At 34.8% G+C, this 17904-nt stretch overlaps 4 protein-coding genes across 6 annotated transcripts; 2 read left to right on the top strand and 2 right to left on the bottom strand.

Moving 5' to 3' along the window:
- Positions 1–989: 989 nt before the first annotated feature.
- LOC140959116 (tRNA (cytidine(32)/guanosine(34)-2'-O)-methyltransferase-like) lies at positions 990–5657 on the top strand. Its single transcript, XM_073416883.1, has 11 exons — positions 990–1149; positions 1247–1340; positions 1483–1532; positions 1885–1934; positions 2228–2336; positions 2407–2467; positions 2558–2610; positions 2838–2930; positions 3673–3736; positions 4567–4674; positions 5231–5657. Exons 1-11 carry the CDS (start codon positions 1123–1125, stop codon positions 5470–5472), a joined length of 951 nt encoding a protein of 316 aa, XP_073272984.1. The 5' UTR covers positions 990–1122; the 3' UTR covers positions 5473–5657.
- A 15-nt stretch (positions 5658–5672) lies between these two features.
- Positions 5673–6038, bottom strand: LOC140959432 (uncharacterized). Its single transcript, XM_073417266.1, has one exon. The coding sequence runs from the start codon at positions 6036–6038 to the stop codon at positions 5673–5675; it is 366 nt and encodes a 121-aa protein (XP_073273367.1).
- A 2245-nt stretch (positions 6039–8283) lies between these two features.
- Positions 8284–11003, bottom strand: LOC140960165 (protein FLUORESCENT IN BLUE LIGHT, chloroplastic-like). 3 transcript variants are annotated; one of them, XM_073418316.1, is made up of 4 exons: positions 10737–11003; positions 9507–9720; positions 8845–9165; positions 8284–8713 (listed from the first exon to the last, which is right to left on the bottom strand). In XM_073418316.1, the coding sequence occupies exons 1-4, from the start codon at positions 10956–10958 to the stop codon at positions 8511–8513; spliced, it is 960 nt and encodes a 319-aa protein (XP_073274417.1). In that variant the 5' UTR covers positions 10959–11003; the 3' UTR covers positions 8284–8510. The 3 variants fall into 3 exon arrangements, with proteins under 3 accessions (XP_073274417.1, XP_073274418.1, XP_073274419.1); XM_073418317.1 differs by having other exon boundaries at positions 9507–9675; XM_073418318.1 differs by having other exon boundaries at positions 8575–8713; positions 8790–9165.
- Positions 11004–12652: 1649 nt separating this feature from the next.
- LOC140960139 (sulfoquinovosyl transferase SQD2-like) lies at positions 12653–17405 on the top strand. Its single transcript, XM_073418288.1, has 11 exons — positions 12653–13039; positions 13949–14015; positions 14943–15013; positions 15197–15314; positions 15430–15503; positions 15587–15642; positions 15726–15809; positions 15971–16058; positions 16136–16213; positions 16333–16389; positions 16789–17405. The coding sequence occupies exons 1-11, from the start codon at positions 12921–12923 to the stop codon at positions 17285–17287; spliced, it is 1311 nt and encodes a 436-aa protein (XP_073274389.1). The 5' UTR covers positions 12653–12920; the 3' UTR covers positions 17288–17405.
- The last annotated feature ends 499 nt before the right edge of the window (positions 17406–17904 follow it).

Raw genomic sequence — 17904 nt, 5'->3', positions numbered from 1 at the left:
TGAAGAAGCCCATTACATGATTAACAGAAAGAATAAATTTGTTGTGTCTGTTATAACAAACAGGGGTAGGTGTCAAAGTTTAATTCGTTGTATTGAGTATAAATGTAATTACGTCTCAGATACAGAAATGAGAATGGAATACAATTCTTAGATTTCTTTCTCGATTTCTTTAATTCCAAAAGCACTTCTAAATTTGAATCATAATATACGATAAAATAAATAATCAAATTGTGGGTTTATCTAATTAACTGAATAATAAATTGATTAATTTGTGATATATATTGAAGAAATGGTGGAAAATAGATGTGTAGAGTTTTATTGGTGGGCACTCACTCATAGTGGCTGCATGCATGTGACCATAACCAGCTCAGTTAAATTGAACTTGGATTGATGTACGGCACATATATTGATGAGTTCACTCTCATATTGATGGAATGGGCTTTTTTGGTGATAAAATATGGGTTCAGCCCAAATCTATCTACACATTTTTAAGTTGGACTGGGTCTATGAGATCGGGCCAGTTAATATAGAAGCTCATTACAATCCACTCTTTGAATATAAGATGAATTGGGCAAATGTAAACAAAGCAGAAAAGCGAAAAGGAAAAGCCCAATAAAAGTGAGTCTCATTTTGCTTCCAACCTCATTGTATTATAGTTTTGAAAGATGAAAATATAAAAAAATTATTGAATATGGAGGTTCTTTTTTTCAGCTAGCAAATATCATTCAAGCGATTTTCGTTCTATGTCGAACTCATAAAGAAACTGTCCCAATACAAACTAGAATATGATATTTAATTTTATTTTGATGAATAATTATTTGGGATGAAAAATAAATATAGCAAGTAAAATTTAATTTGTATTCTAAGAATTATTTTTCGCCACCACGTAGCCCAATTTCATCTTGAGCCCACCAAGAAGCCCAAAATCTCAACCCATTCGTCTTCACCCGCTGCAAGAAAATATGTGCTTCGCCCCCAGATTCCCTTANTAAGGCGCAAGCGAGCCGTTCGAAGTAATTACAGAGTTGATACAAGTTTGCGTTTGCGGAAAACAAAGCTTGAATTTTTGAAGTATATATTGTTGACGAGTGGGTGAGAAAGCGGGGACTTTGACAAAGATCAATGGGAAAAGCATCAAGAGATAAAAGAGTAATCCCTCTTCGGGCCTTTTGCAGTAAATTATGTTGTTTCGATCTGGGATTGACCATCTCAAAATTTTCGTTTGGTCTATTGATTGATACTGTAGGATATCTACTATAGAAAAGCAAAAGAGGAAGGATGGCGGGCTCGAAGTGCCTTCAAATTACTTCAAATCGACGAGGAGTTCAACATATTTGATGGTGCGAGACGACTATTTTTTGAATGTATCTGTAAATCTTGCAAAATGGCTATTGATACTTACGTTTTCTTTTCGGTTTATCATCTATGTTTATCATAGACTGTTATCTACGATTGTTAATTGAGTTGTGTGGATTTACTCAGGTGTTAAGCGTGTGGTGGATTTGTGTGCAGCACCTGGTAGCTGGAGTCAGGTATTTGAAGTCTTGTAAATTTAAATATTCAGTTGATAAGTGAGGATACTTGTATTGGGGGGAAAGTTGCAAATACATGGTTATCATAAGCTTGTAGTTGTTAAAGAAGAAAAAATCAGTTTACACCGATCAGATATTTGGACATTGTTGCTGGATCTTGAAAATGTCCGCATGAAAAGTCACATTGCAGTGTCACCTTCTACAATGTGAGATATAACAACTACAGAGTTGTTAGCATCAGCTTCATGCATCATGCAACTAAGTTACTAATTTACTTGCATTTCAGTATAACTCTTCTAGGTTGTCTTATTACTGTACTTTTTCTGAGTTTGATATGCCATCATTCATGTAGGTTTTGAGTCAGAAGCTTTATCTCCCGGCAAAGCTATCTTCTGATTCCAAGTATGTCTTCCTGGTGCATCTATTGTTCTTTTAATGAGTGTATACTGATTTATTTCCCCTGAACTGCTGGTTTCTAACTATCATTAATTTGAAACATTTGAAATAAGGGTCAGCCGCATATAGATCCACTTACTTTAAAAGAATAATAATGTGAAGCATTGGAATTGGGATAGTTTACAGTTCTTTTTCTGACCATGGATCTTCATGTATTAGTCTGTTAAATCCAAAAGTTATTTAATCATCTTTGCAACTTTATCAGCGCGAGTCTGTAATTTCTTTTTATAATTTTGCAGGGATTGTGATTTACCACTTATTGTGGCTATTGATTTGCAACCCATGGCTCCTATTGAAGGCGTTATTCAAGTTCAAGGGGATATAACAAATGCCCGGACAGCTGAAGTGGTATGAAGCTTCTCTTCTATTCCCCTTGTCTATCCATCTATCCATGTCTCTGATATATTCTGCTTCTTAGGTCATTCGACATTTTGATGGAGGCAAAGCTGATCTTGTTGTATGTGATGGTGCTCCTGATGGTGAGTGACAGGAATGTTAAATTGGATTATAATCTCTATTATGCATATGACTGCCATGTACAAAACCTGATTTCTGTCCATTTTTTTCAGTAACTGGCTTACATGACATGGATGAATTTGTTCAGTCCCAACTCATTTTGGCGGTTAGTATTTATAGTCGTTTGTAGATTATCAGTGATGTTTTTGTAAGATTTTATTCTTATGATGGCATCACTCTTATATGTGCATGACGTTTCTGCTATAACATTTTGTGTTTTCCTGTATTTCATTCTGACTGATGTATTTATTGTATCCTTAGAATAGTTTTGAATGTCAAGTGCTATATATCCTTGGGTGTCTCTGATTTTTGACAGGGATAATAATCTTTCAGGGTTTAACAATAGTTACACACATACTAAAGGTTGGTGGAAAGTTTATAGCAAAGATATTTCGAGGAAAAGATGCTAGTCTTCTTTACTGTCAGGTGTGTCATACTTCTGTAGCTCGCTCTTTTTATATTTCTTTAATATGATTTGCAGTTATGATTGTCTTTGAACCAACTTCCCTCTATTTTTATATCTTGATAACTAGAAATGGTGTAATATTTTCCTTTTGTACATATCTACCTTGAAATGATGTGTGATTGATTTGTTGGCTCTTAAACCGCAATATCAGTACATAACTTTGATCTCGTGTAGCTGCAGCCCACAGCTTAATTTCAACTTTGTTTAAACCGCCCCGTTTGAGGGAGAGAAGGCCAAACTTTGTTGCGGTTTTCTTCCTAAAACAAGCAAATAAATGCAGAGTACATGCTTGTATCGTTTTCTTTGGTTTGGGGGTTGATCAAAGCATGATAAAACACCAAAAGTAATGTAAAGTCGAACAGACATTTACTCAATTACAAAATCCTTGGAAATTATTTGTTTAGTTGGAGATAACTTCATTCCTTGAATTTTTGCTTCTCCTTTTCTTTTCTCCATGGTGATATTCTGTCAAATTGCTACCACACGTCATGACTTACTAAGTATAATCGATAATGTTTGTATCTCCTCTCTCTGTGTTTTTATTCACGCGATTCATTGAACTATGAATTTTCTGGTTTGCTGTCTACATTTATGCCTTTAATAATCATGAAGTTCGGAAGATTTTTTTGCCATATCATCAATTATAATGGCAAGGTTAGGTTGGAACTTATGGAATTACTAACATTTGCCACTGCTTTGCAGCTTAAGTTATTTTTCACAGAAGTGACATTTGCTAAACCAAAAAGCAGTCGCAATTCAAGCATAGGTAAATTATTAATTTGTTTAATATTTTCTCTACATTCTCCAGTAACTATTGTATTACATTCTCATCTTCACTTATCCAAAAACTATACCTTGAAATCATATCAAAGCTCAACCAGTCGACCTATCCCTCATGTATCTCATTTAGCTCCATAAATAGTAAGGATAATCTCTTATATTCTAATTTATTGATGCCCCATGCCTGAATACCTTTACTGGCATCATGTCATTGCTTCGTAATCAATGATATTTAAGGTCATTGGCCAAACTTTCTCTACAGCTGTAAACTAGTAGAGTCAAATGTGATAATAGTTTGCAATATTCTTAGTTTCTTGCTCATTTTGAAAGTTTGGAGTTATTTTTCTCAGCTATCGGGAACATATTTTTTGCATTTAGCAAGTCTTTAGTGGTGAAAGTAACAAAAGGTGTAAAAGGTAATATTACTGTTAAGATCGGGATTTGGACTTAACTCAACCCAAAAACTAGCTCAAGAGATGAGGATTGTCCAGCCCATATATGCAACTCTCAGGAATTTTATCTAACCGATGTGGGACAACTAACAATTACAACAAAATAAATATGTTGTTTTCTCCAAAAAAACACCGCCTTCATCTTGTTATTTCTAATTCTAAAGGAAGTTTGAGCACTTAACTTGTGTCGGTGAAAACATTATTTTGTTTAAATCGAGTGGATGAAGGAGCGCCTGATATAAACGAAGTATAGTTAAATTAGAATGTATGTATATGGTGTTTATGCATTTGAATAAATTTTAACGTATCCGACATAACAGAGGCCTTTATTTTTCTTTGTTCAAAACCATTACTGAAAATCTAGAGGCATTTGTGGTCTGTGAGAATTACTCTCCCCCAGAAGGCTTTAATGCGAAAGATCTGCACCGTCTCCTGGAGAAAATTGGAAGCCCGTCTGGTGCTGATGACATAGGTACCTTTCATACTAGTAGTACTTGTTCTGGGATATTTGTTTATGTGCTCTTCTAATTCAAGCAATCTCTTCATGCATTCACGGAAACATTTATTTCTCGTTCATCATATCAATCTCTGCTACCACAAAGACTTCTGGCCTCACGTTAGATATCATCACACCACTGTCCTCCAGGGGAAGAAATGCATTCAAAGAAAGATATTGGTCATTTGCTAGTTTTTATTCTTTGATGTTGAAATTGTTCTGAAGGACTCACGGATCAAGAATCTGGTGAGGATCCTGGAGATGATATCCTTTTACTGGTCCCTCCTGCCATGCTTTACCTAGATTCTTGTGCTCGTTTTTAACAATATATCATCTCAAACTTCACGTTTCACCAAAATCTGTCATATAGCTCACTTTGTAAACAATATCTATGCGCAATCATCATATCTATACTGTTATGCAGTCGGACAAATGTTGTTTACGTAAACCCAAAAAAAGTATTTTACATGTGAAAGTTTTCTCTTTTTTTTTTTTTTTTGCTGCATTAGTATAACACAACATCATGCGACAGATTGCAGCAGTGGGTGGCTAGAAGGACCTAATAAGGTTTATATCCCATTTCTGGCCTGTGGGGACCTTAACGGGTTTGACTCGGATCGTTCATATCCACTCCCTAAAGTTTCAGATGGAACTTACAAGAGCTTAGATCCTATACAACCTCCTATTGCACCGCCATACAAGCGAGCTCTTGAATTGAAGAAAGCTTTGAATAATGGAAGCCGAGCTTTAGAAAAGCTCTCCCTTGATCCATGAGCATGGTTATCAAGTAGGCACCATTCAAATTGTCTGAACTTGAATCGTGTTTATGTCTGTCTACATCTGTGGTATTACAAGATGAGCACTGAGTCACAAGGCAAACTGGACAATTCCTTGTACATTTTCCGAAACATAAATTGACACATAACTATGTATTACTTAAAACAGCAGTTTCTATTTCATTCACAACTTTTTTTCTAACAAGAACTTGCGACTGAGTTTGATCTTTGTAAAGTGGAAGATGAATTCAAGAAATCAATGCAATCCTCGATGGCTTCAGCCCTCTGAGAATCGAGAGTGTCAGCATATGACCGCGACCTTGTAAAACTAGCAGAAGAAACTTTCCGTGAACGTCGACTCCGAGACGACACATATTGCAAGGCTACTTCCACCTTTGTTCCGATGTGCCTCAGGAACCTGGCCGGTGAAAATCCTGAGCCATTTGGAAGTTTGAATGCCCATATTTGGAAGAATCTTTTCTTGTTTTCACCAACTTTTGCAGCAGCACCACCATGTTTGGACTTGAAGCTTTGGTTAGGGATGAAGCTCACTCTTCCGTTCATTTTCCCAATGGGAGAGAGATGGAAGTATGGTGGTTGGGGGAACTGAGAGTGGTATTTATGGAAGAGTTGCAAGGGAGGAAAAAAGACAAAAGCGTAGTTTTGAAAAAGATGAAAGCACGTTTAAGCTTCTTAAATAATTATTGCTACATGAATACGGTCAACAATATCTGATATATGTATAAATAACAGATCATTTAATGGTTATATGCTTAGTTCCTATCCCTTGTAGCATATTTCATTACTTCTATATATTATTTTCTTTTAATAAATTTTTGTAAAGTATAAAAAGATTGGGTCGGTGTTTCGAAAACTATGATCGAGCTCTCACATTTTTTATCATCTTGAGCTAGAGATTGATTGCAAAATAAGAGATTATTCTATAACAAATGCGCTGGTTTCCAACCAATATCCGGGTTTCAAATTTCTAGTTTTAGAAAATTGTCCTTTGTTCAAACTTGCAACAATGGCAAATAAATGTGATGAATTGTCATAAAAGAGTAAAACAGTCTCATAGAAAAGACATTTGGTCAAAAAATAAAGAATGTGGTGGTGTGGGGGGGGGGGGGAGTTCCCCGAGAGGAATAGGAGTAGAGTTGGTAAATACAATGCTGCCTTTAATTAACCACAGCTTACGTTACTGCTATAAAGTTTAAGGAGAGAGTAGGGGGATTCCGAAAAGGTCTTTATTTTCTTTAATTATTTTAAAACTATAAAGATCCCACAAGTTCTATTTTAAATAAATAATTTTATGGCAATCAACAATCCCACTGCCACTTACTTATTTTATGGAAGTGTGTTCGAACGGTGATGCCCTGCCACATCATCTTTCTTTTTACTCCCCTCCATTTTTCTTCTGATTTCTTACTCATGGAGTCTGTTTATGCTTCTCTCTTTTTGAATCATGGTGGGGGATAGCAATCATACATACCATGAATATTATTAGTATTTATGCAAATTTCAAATCTTTGCCTTTATTTTCCCCTTGTGACGAAAAGTTTGGTGCGAACCAGAAAAAGTTTTGTCTGGAGAGCACAGTGTCTAAGTAAAATTTTGAATTAAATGGTAGGGAAACTTTATTCACCGGTTACAAACTACCAAAAAAAAAAAAAAAATTGTACGTACACTACTGTAAAATAGATGTGGATCTTATGTCTATTTATCATTATGAAGATATCAACATATGAAATTGTGACTTAATGGTTAGCGTAGTCATATGCGAACTAAAGCTCCAGGGTACTTTGGATTTGGAGTCTGAAGCGTAGAGTGAAGTGCACGTTTTATCAAATTAAAACGAATTTGACAAATATTTTAAAATTCAATATATCTACACTATTATATTAAGTGTGAGGACATTATAATAATTATCTAAAGAGGATATCAATTTTTTTTCCAATTGTACCCTTATATGATATTAATATTACACTTTTGTTTTTTTTTTTTAAATTTCAACACACACTTTTATTTTTATTTATTTTTATTTCAACAATTCAAATATCAATTTAGTCCCTCCATAATTTGTCAAATTTCACTTTAGTCCATCGATAATAATAAAAAGATTGTACACACGCATCGTGTGTGCATAATAACTAGTATGATATTATAAATCTATAATGTTACATAAATTTAATATTTTTCACAAAGATAACAAATATTATAAATAAAAATTCATTAATATAAATCATAAACAGAAAAATTTTTAATCATCTACACTTTAAGTCATCAATTCATAATATGTTAAGAAAAACTTCAAATATCTAAATCATCAAATTCATGTTCATCTTCCTCTTCCTCAATTATATCATCATCTTATTCTTCTTTCAAAATCATGGTGAGTTATGATTGTAGAAAAAATTAGAATAAAAGCTTGCATAGATGATTACAGTATCATCTAAATCATCAAATTATTCTTCATTTTTCTCAACTGTATCGTCGTCGTCGTCATCATAGAGAGAAGATGACAGTAAAAGTTTGCATATAAGAATTCTGAACTTTCTTATTAAAAAATCTTGCATCAATGATTGACAATAGAGTTTCTTTTATCATTAAATATGTTGAGCCCGAGTTAATTTATATTTAGTCACAAAATATTAGTAAACTTCTCTAAAGCGCATGATTCTGCGCCTCTCGGATGTCTCACACCTAAGCAGAGGCACACACTTTAAGCACATTTGTTTCAAATGTTGCGTCTGGCTGGGCTTGTCGCCTAGGTGCATGCTTTTAATAACTATGAGTGTAGCATAGAATATACCAAGCCGCTTAGTGGATCAACGGTATCCACAATCATAGAATGATTCAAAATACCTACGAGATTACTTGTGCTCGAAATTCCCACAAAATCCCGCAATCTCGAATATATCAATACAAAAGATTTAGCTCTGCCCTAAATTTATCATCCCCATACCATGTAAATGAACACAACTAAAACATGGCAACCTCAACCACTATGACGGAGATATTATGGAAAGAGAAAGATCAGTCGGATTGTAACCTTGCAATATACTCGTCATAGTATTTAGCAGCTCGTTCCAGATCCCCAAGTTCGGTGTAACAATCAGCTATAGCTCCATAAGCTTCGGTATTTCCAGACTCCTCTCCTTCTCTTTGAGAAATTTCGAGAACCATCAAGTGATATTTGATGGCATCGCGGAATTTGCCTTGCCTTTGAAGAGATGCTCCTAGACGTATATTAATTTAATTAGTCACAAACCAAACAAGACATTCAATTACACAGAGAATCGATAGGAGTCTTACTTTTAAGGAACCAATATTACTGAGAAGTACAAAAATACATGCAAAGCATGAATACCTAAGCCCCTTGCAGCTTTCTTTTCCTCGATAGGATCTTCTAACTTCTGAGCAAGCTCAAGTGCCGATTTAAACTCGAAAAACGCGTTCTCTAGATCTTGATTTCGAAGAAAATTTTTCCCATTTTTCAGACGAGAAATTAGATCTTGCTTTCTCTCATCAACAATTATTTCATTTTCTGGTATTCTTCCACTAACTGGAACATAACTCAAACTGGGAGCATAAGATTCAATCTTAGCTTGCCTTCTTAAAGCTGTATTGATCTGGCGCAGCTGTTCATTAAGCCGCTTCAATTCTCCTCTCCGCTGCCGTGCAAGTAGTCCTGCATCATCGTGCGTTAATATCAAATTTGAATGGGTAAAAGTAACCAAACCCTTGGTTTAACTAAACTAGAACCAAGAATAATAAGTACGAACAAGCATGGAAGAAAATGTTCAGGTTTTCCAAAATTCGAACTGCTCATATGTTGCAAACTAAGAATTCTCTGAACTAGCATTGGCTTCAAATCTTACAAATGAGACAGAATATCATCAACTAGAACCAAGCAAGAAGATCAAAACCTTGCTTTTAAGGAATTCAAAGAGCATCCCTAAAAGTATGAACAAAAAATTAAAAGAAATAAGAATATTAAGAAGAAGAACTACTAAGGAACTCATACATTACCTCCGACAGTGGCACCTATAAGAGCAACAAAAAGCAACAACGGCATATTCATACTGAAAACTGAATTGTTAGCTTCACATGTTTCTGCGAGTGCTTCAAAAGGTTTGGCAAACATTAATCCATTTACGACTAAGAGAGCTGTAGCTGGGAGTCTAGCTGGTGAAGTTGCCTGCCAATGAGAGCATAACAAAATGCAAGTTAGATATGACCCATCCTAGATAAAATTGAGATAAAATTAAAGAATCCAAAATAAAGATACAGATTGAGGGAAAATGAAAACAAAATCTACATTCAGATATTGAAGCATGTCTCATAAGGTACAACTATGTTAATAATAATCTGAAAATTTTGATTCGAACAAGAGTCGCAATGTCAAGTCTCTCTCTCTCTTGGTTGGATTGGAAACTAATGGAGAAGAGCATTAGAGAAAGCAGAACAAAAATCGAAACAGGAATGCAAGAAACTACGTGCAACAGAAATTATAAAGGTTCTAATTCCGTAATGCATTTGACTCAATGAAACAGACTTGCATTCAGACTTGATAGCCGAATAACAAGTATTTACCGAAAGAGAACTAGTTTAGCACTTGATTCACAATAAAATCCAGGAAACAGCAACAGTGATACTAAATTATGCTTTCTAAATCAGCACTAGTTTTTTTATTTTGGATTCTCAAGATCGCAGTTTTTATATGCGACCACAGCACTAACAATCACTCATCATCTCCAAGATAAATTATACCAACTATTCAATTTTCTGGATATTTTTTTGAGTCCACAATACAAATTCAATTCTGGGAGAATATATCTAGTTATAATTCAGAGAAGCATTCAGGTAAAAACCAACAATCTAGAATGAAATCACATCCTAGTCTACAGGCCAGGATACTTCGAGCCTATTTGGGTGGTAATCACCTTCTCCATCCTCATAAAAGTAAAAATCAACTAACCCTTATACAATCTGACAACTCCATGAACACAAAAAATCGATAGCTGATAAAACTACGCGAGGCCCAAACCAAAACGAATTTCGCAGCAGGCCATGAAGCAAAATGAAACCCAATGAGAAAGACACTACAGCTCTTAGATCACTTAACGAACAAAACTTCGACCATTACCAGATTAATCGGAGACAGATAACACAAATTCCACGATTCACCTAAGACTCAATTTGCCACAAGCCCGTCGACCGAAATTCAACAGGGAATTCTTCATCTAATAAAAAAAGTACCTTGGAATCGACAGCGGAGAGCATTTCCTGCTGAGAACCCTTACATTTACACACATATCTAGCATGACTGGTACAACCAGTGGCATTGAAACGAGTTGTGGCACATGTGAAAGAAGAACTGGGAAGGAGAGGTTTTAGCGCTCCAGAAGATGACGAAAACCTGGAGAAAATCCGAGGGTGATTAGGGCAACAGGCCAGTAGCCCTTGCTTCAGCAACATCATCCTTCGTTATCTTCCTTTCTACGCTCTCTCGGCTCTCTGCTCAACATCAATGATTATTATTATTATATTTGAAATTAATTTCACATTTATGTAATTTTATTTTTTTGATTTTTTTAAAAAATATTTTAGATTATTAAAAAAATAAAAAAAAAACATAAATTATTAATTTCACATTTATGTGATTTTATTTTATTTCTTTTTTTAAAAAATATTTTAGATTATTAAAAAATAAAAACATAAATTATTGTAATATATATATACATATATATATAATACAATTCCGTATTTCCAACCCAATTTGGGCTAAAAAAACTCAATTTGGACCACTGGCTAAACAACCCAATGTGGGCTAAAGCTTTTAAGGGCCCATATGCCAGAGAGTTATCTTATTACTCCAGGATGGGTTTGAATAAATAAACAAGCCCATGGACGTAGATGGAATTGATGCAACCATCTTACCAGGCCCAATTAGGAGTCTCGATTTCACTCCCCAAATTAATGACTGTGTCGTCTCGATCAATAAATGCATTATTGGGTGCTAAAAAAAACTAATAATCTATATAATATTATTAAATTTAAGTCTATATTAACTCTAACCATGATATATCAGTATGACACCAATTTTTTTTTTTTACATTTCAACCCTTCATAATATTTGTTAGTTTTTTTTTTTTGCTAGTGTGACTTTAATTATTAGTAATTTTTGTATTTCTCTTTTATTTTTTTTGATTTTTTCTCCAACTTATCACTAATTTATGTAAATGTTCAAATTATCTCAGTAAATCTTATATAATCATTAATCTATAAGTATCATATAATAAAATAATATATATTTTTTACACAAAAAATTATCACACACACGAAAACACTAGTAATAATAATTAGAGTGTAGACCAAAAGGCAATTTTTAGTTGCATAATTTGTATTCGTTTGTTATGCTCTCCTTTGCCTCATTAGTTTTTCAGATTTCAATTTATAAAAAATTCTCGTCACGCTGAATTCACAAAACGCTCAATTATGGAGTTACTTACCTCTCAGTAGTCGAGATTTTTTGCACACTCTATGCTCCACCACAGCTTTGGCCAGCATTTGATTGTTTGGGGCCACCACAGTATAAGAATATAAGATGGATAATATGTAATGGAGTCATACATATCAAAAGAAATAGACTGTTTTAGTATAAAATCTTAGTAATAGAAAGATCAAACATATCATGCGTTCGATACATTGATTTTTTTTTAAAAAAATTCAATATTAAATTATTTTAATGTTATAGTACGAATGAACGAAGTTGATGAAAAATTCTGAGATATAATATTATAGTGACATTCAAGATAATTATTTAAATTATAAAAAAAATATGTAGAAAAACACTAAAATCTGTCAATGGATTATAGTACGTTACACCAGATTCTCAAGTTTGAGGTAAGGTTTGCGAAGTAATCGTGTCAAACTCACTCTACACGGAAAGAACAAACATTAAAATCGTCTATCAATTATGTTTATCTATGTGTCTATCCTTGAGATATATTTAAATTTATATCTGAGAGGGCATATACTTTGTCATCCTCCAATTATTCCCCGCCACCTTTCTTGAAGAAGAATATCCAGTTGGACAGATCCATCGCTTCCGTGGCCCATCTTCTCTATCTTCCAACTCCGCAATTGTACGCCACTGATCCAAAAGAATCATATAGACCCAAGACCCAGGAAAAAGGCTGTCTTTATTTGATTTGAGCACATTTAACACACTAATAGCAAATCATCAAAGCAGCACCTTTCCTTTTGTTTTCCCCGCACAGCTCTCTCATATCATTTTGAGTCAAACTGTTTCTTGCTCTTGGGTATCAAGAATTAGAAAACCCATTAGTTTAATTGGTTAAAGACTCTATTTTTGCAGCTTGGCGGGCACAAAAAGTGGAAAATTTTTTATTATTTTACTGTTTAACAGCGCCGCATCAAATGACTATTATTACCGAGCAAAGGGAAGATGAGGAGGAGAACCCTCCTCCAATGTTTGAATCTGAGATGATTTCCAAGACTAGGCGTATTGCTCTTTTTGTGGAGCCATCTCCCTTTGCGTGAGTGTTTAATTCTGAGCATTTGCTCCATTTCATTTTGTGCACTTCATGTGTTTTTCGTTGGCAAGGTTTTGGGATCTTCTTTTTTGGCATTTAATTTCTGATGGTTGATCCGTCTTTGGTAGGGAATTGAACTGATGATTTTGCGGTCATGTACTTGGAATCGTAAAAGTCTAGATCATAAGTCAATGAAGTTGTAGTCTGTAACCAATAGTGTAAAAGTTTCCTTTTATAATTCCTGTTAGAATTGAAAAGCAAAGTTGTTGTCTCTATTGCTCAAGGTATTTGCTGCAAGCTAGCATTGGCATTGGCATGGGCATGTGCAAAAAGGCCGTCTCATTTTTTGTTGTTTCTTCTCTGTTTTTTGGTATTTGTACCTATCAAACTAGCTTATAACTGTGATTCCATGATACGCTATTTGATAGTCCGTGATTGAAATATGGCCAGTCATGTTAAATCATCATGAATTTTCTCTTGAGAAATGAACCGGGAAATTTCTCTGACTTTAAAAGCAATTAATTTAAATTGGTGTGTATCATTTTCACTCATCTAAGACGGGGATTAACATTGTTTGTATATTGTCCCTTATGTATGTTGTTTTGAAATATTTTAACTTATTCTTTGTATGATTGTATCCCTCTATGTTTTATTTGTCCCTAGCTGTTACCTACATTTGCCATTTGCTTCAATCAGCTTAATCAAGATTATCATCTGTTGCTCAATATCTCCTCGAGTTAATCTACTCAAGAACCATCAAATATTCAAGTTATTCAACTTCAGTTTCTGATTTTATTAATTATTCTATTTTGCATTATTCGAGTACCCATGCACTCCTTTTGCATGATTTGTCCTTCTACATCCAGATAAATCTTCATTCGTTGACTTCAAATGTTTTGGAATTATATGCAGTTATGTCTCTGGATACAAAAACAGGTTCCAAAATTTTATTAAATATCTACGGGAGATGGGAGACGAGGTACATTTTTCACGCTGATAGTTGTTTACACTTGTAAATTAGAGATATTCACGACTATTTATGTTTTGCTTTATGAGGCTGCACAATAATACTAGGTTTATGCTACATGATTTCATTTGGTGGACAATGATCATTCAAATCATGAAACACAACTTTATTTCCCATTTCATGGTAGAAAACTGTTCCATTTAAAGTTTTTTTCTCTCTCTTTTTGTGTGTGTGTCTGTGATCCTGATGTGTCCCCAATCCAAACCATGAATCAAAGTGAAAGTGGATCAAGCTAAATGTGCAAAGTCCTTAATTATGAGTTTAATCATTTTAGTAAATTTTATTAGGAGCCTGATTATATCGATTTTGGACCTCAACATTTAATTTCATATTTTTTTGTAGGCCATTTTTTGTGCTAACTTAAACTTTTTTCTAAGCCCGTTTTGAATTGTTAGCATGCACAAACTTTTTTTTTTTAATATTAATAAAAATTGCGAGTTTTCTCTAGCTCTTATTAATTATTCTTTAAGTCTTGCAAACATTTAAACTTATCTCGATTTATGGCTTTTGTTTTTCAAAGGACTAGTTTCCAAAAAAATTCAAATCTTGGTAAAATCCAATCTGTGGTTGATAGTTCAGTTGATTCTTGCTTCCATGATTTGAGCTTAGTATCGTGGCAGTTGTCTTTAAGTCGTTAAAAATATTTATACTGGCCTTCAGTATATTGTTTGGATTTTCGTTTCTTTCTTAGGTTTGATTCCTAAATTCCTTTTTTTTTCTCACTTGAACCAAAATTACTTATTTCGTTCATGTCTTTGTTATCACATCACACGATTCTCATTTAGAAATATTTCTTAAGAGCATAAAAATTGAAAGCATTAGCATTTTTTTGTATTCCAGTTTTATCTCTGAAAGGTAGTCTTTGGATGTGGGATTCAGGTCATGGTTGTAACAACTCACGAAGGAGTGCCACAGGAATTTTATGGAGCACAATTGATTGGTTCAAGAAGGTTAGTGCTGGTATTTTGGTCTAATGTTGAATCAAAGACATTGCACTTCATGTGTTTTTTCTTAACCCGAAAAAATCTTGTAGAAGGACCATGGTTTCAAGTTACAAAATCTGTATCCTTTTGCTTCTGTCAATATGCACTGTCTTGTTCTGATGGAATTGTGGTTTTGAATTCTCTTTACAGCTTCCCTTGTCCCTGTTACCAAAAGGTACCCCTATCACTAGCACTTAGCCCCAGGATAATCTCTGCAGTTGCACAATTCAAGCCTGACATTATACATGCATCGTCACCTGGTATCATGGTATGGTGTATCTAACTAATCTGTGTCCTTACTACTTTTGCTGCTGCCACTCACAAATCATGGGAACATAAGTATTAGCTTGGGTTCTTCATTGACGTATTTGCATCTTTTGTAGGTGTTTGGAGCTCTCTTTATCGCAAAAATGTTAAGTGTACCACTAGTGATGTCGTATCACACTCATGTTCCTTTGTGCGTCTGAACTCCCAATTCACATTTTTTCTCAAATAAATAAGGTTTGGATATGGTGCTGATGCTATATTGTAATTTTGCAGATACATACCTAGATATACCTTCAGTTGGCTTGTTGAACCGATGTGGTTGGTTATAAGTACGTCATTTGTAGTCACGATCTTCAATTTGAATTTTTATTTTTTAGGATAACACATTGAAGATTGAGTTATCTGTGGACAGAATTTTTGCATAGAGCTGCTGATCTTACCATTGTCCCTTCTACTGCCATTGGAAAGGATTTAGAAGATGCTAAGGTGACAGCAGGTGAAGTTTTACGTCTTGAATCTTGTTTAGTCTCCACGGCAGCTTCAAAACTTCACCCAATTTCTGCATATGTCCATCTAATTTTGGTAATAAAATAGCGTAACTTTCGTGCCAGTGGACCATTCTTGAAACTGTGTCTTGGTCATTTTGCAAAATTTCAGCTAACAGGATACGGCTCTGGAATAAGGGTGTTGATTCTGAGAGCTTCCATCCCGGGTTCCATTCTCATGAAATGAGAGAACGTTTAAGGTAAGAAACTCTAATCAAATCATCTTGAAATACGATTTTCCTAGTTTTTTTTTTGACAATACCCATTCCAACATCAGCAAGGGAGAGCCAGACAGACCATTGATAGTTCATGTGGGACGACTTGGACTTGAGAAGAGCTTAGATTTTCTCAAAAGGTCTTTTTCATTTATCTAAATGGAGAAACTATATTTGTAGAATGCCATATTGACATAAATATACACTTGAGAGCAATGTTTATCAAGCACTTACTGGTGAAATGGCAAATCCTAAACAGGGTCATGGAAAGACTTCCAGATGCTCGAATAGCTTTCATTGGAGATGGTCCATACAGGTGACATTTTGTTTGCTTCATATTATCTATTAATTGAGGTGCCTGAAAACTTTAGTCTATGAGTAAGGGCGACAAAGGATATGACATGCATTTTGAAGCATAATTCAAACTTTTGTAAAACACGGTTTCCGAACAATATACATGTGTATTAATTACGTACATAGATTACTCTATCCCTAACTTATACGACTAGGGGGGCTTGTTAATCAAATCACAAAACTGTCGTCGCCGTATCTCTGATAAGCTTTTGGCAAAAGATTTTTAGCTGTATAACTCGATAATTAATTTAAAAAGTAATGAAATTTTGTGGGAACAATAGAAATTTCACAAAAAATGTGCCCGGTAGGTTCTATCACTGCCACCAAATAAACTCGTCTTGCTTTGTTTCTTTTTGGGCAGGGAGGAACTAGAGAAGATGTTTTCCGGCATGCCAGCAGTATTTACTGGTATGTTACAAGGAGAAGAGCTCTCACAGGCGTACGCCTGTGGAGATATATTTATTATGCCTTCAGAATCTGAAACACTCGGACAAGTTGTTATGGAGGCAATGTCGTCTGGACTTCCTGTTGTTGCTGCTCGTGCAGGAGGAATCCGAGACATCATCTCTGAAGATCAACAGGGTAAAACTGGCTATCTCTTTAATCCTGGAGATTTAGATGACTGTTTGAACAAAGTGAAACCTCTTCTGCACGACCAAGAACTTAGAGAAACCATAGGAAAAGCGGCGCGTGCGGAAATGGAGAAATATGATTGGAGGGCAGCGACTCGCAAGATACGTAATGAACAGTATAATGCTGCTATTTGGTTTTGGAGGAAGAAAAGGGCTGAGTTCTTGAGGCCCTTCTTTTGGTTGTTCCGATGTATATTTCATGTGCAGGAACCTGCACTCGAAATGTAATGCTGGATTGTTTGTGGGATATGGAAGATAAGATGTATTTAGTGATTGGCCTGAAGAATTGTCTGTTTTGTTACAAGCCTGTGTATTGATTTATGCATGAAAAGATGAAGTTAAAGTTCGATTGTATATATANGTGGCATTGGTTTCCACGGGGAAAAAAATTTAAAACAGAAATTCATTTATCTATCATACTTTCAAAATTATGAGTCTTTTCAAACATGTGTGTGAAGATTCATTTCAAGTGTCCATTCTAAACAAAAGACATATCCAAAGGTCATATGTTTGTCTTATTTTTTTTAATGGCGACGGGAAACTTTGGAGCCAAATACGAAGTGTGTATTGGGTATATCTTTTGGCTTGGCTTGACATAATAGTCTACATATTACTCAATCGGGATAATTGCATTATGTGTCAAATTCGTTCGAGAAAGAATTGATAAAGACAACGGGATTTGTTACCATAGAACACTGCACTATCTGATAAATTCGGCCGTGAAAATATTAATAAAGGCGACCGGACACCTGATCATATGACTCTTTGTTCACCTACTTTATGTTTGGTTGATTGTGTGATCGTGTAATTCAACATTTGAGGGCGCCTTGGATAGGATTGTGAAT

Source organism: Primulina huaijiensis, chromosome 15, assembly GCF_012295235.1.
Source record: "Primulina huaijiensis isolate GDHJ02 chromosome 15, ASM1229523v2, whole genome shotgun sequence".
NCBI lineage: Eukaryota > Viridiplantae > Streptophyta > Magnoliopsida > Lamiales > Gesneriaceae > Primulina > Primulina huaijiensis.
Note: the sequence above shows the minus strand (reverse complement) of the source record. Positions and strands in the feature narration are given on the sequence as shown.

Bases quoted from the DNA above. Each gene is read 5' to 3' on its own strand.
- LOC140959432 (XM_073417266.1), bottom strand. From the start codon at position 6,038: ATGAACGGAAGAGTGAGCTTCATCCCTAACCAAAGCTTCAAGTCCAAA.
- LOC140960165 (XM_073418316.1), bottom strand. From the start codon at position 10,958: ATGATGTTGCTGAAGCAAGGGCTACTGGCCTGTTGCCCTAATCACCCT. The intron at 9,721-10,736 runs GTACTTTTTTTA...AATTTTATCTAG, and splicing joins TCTCCGCTGTCGATTCCAAG to GATGGGTCATATCTAACTTG. The intron at 9,166-9,506 runs GTAATGTATGAG...ACGATGATGCAG, and splicing joins TATAGGTGCCACTGTCGGAG to GACTACTTGCACGGCAGCGG.
- LOC140959116 (XM_073416883.1), top strand. From the start codon at position 1,123: ATGGGAAAAGCATCAAGAGATAAAAGA. The intron at 1,341-1,482 runs GTGCGAGACGAC...GGATTTACTCAG, and splicing joins GGAGTTCAACATATTTGATG to GTGTTAAGCGTGTGGTGGAT. The intron at 3,737-4,566 runs GTAAATTATTAA...CTGAAAATCTAG, and splicing joins CAGTCGCAATTCAAGCATAG to AGGCATTTGTGGTCTGTGAG.
- LOC140960139 (XM_073418288.1), top strand. From the start codon at position 12,921: ATGACTATTATTACCGAGCAAAGGGAAGATGAGGAGGAGAACCCTCCT. The intron at 15,504-15,586 runs GTGCGTCTGAAC...GTAATTTTGCAG, and splicing joins TATCACACTCATGTTCCTTT to ATACATACCTAGATATACCT. The intron at 15,643-15,725 runs GTACGTCATTTG...ATCTGTGGACAG, and splicing joins ACCGATGTGGTTGGTTATAA to AATTTTTGCATAGAGCTGCT.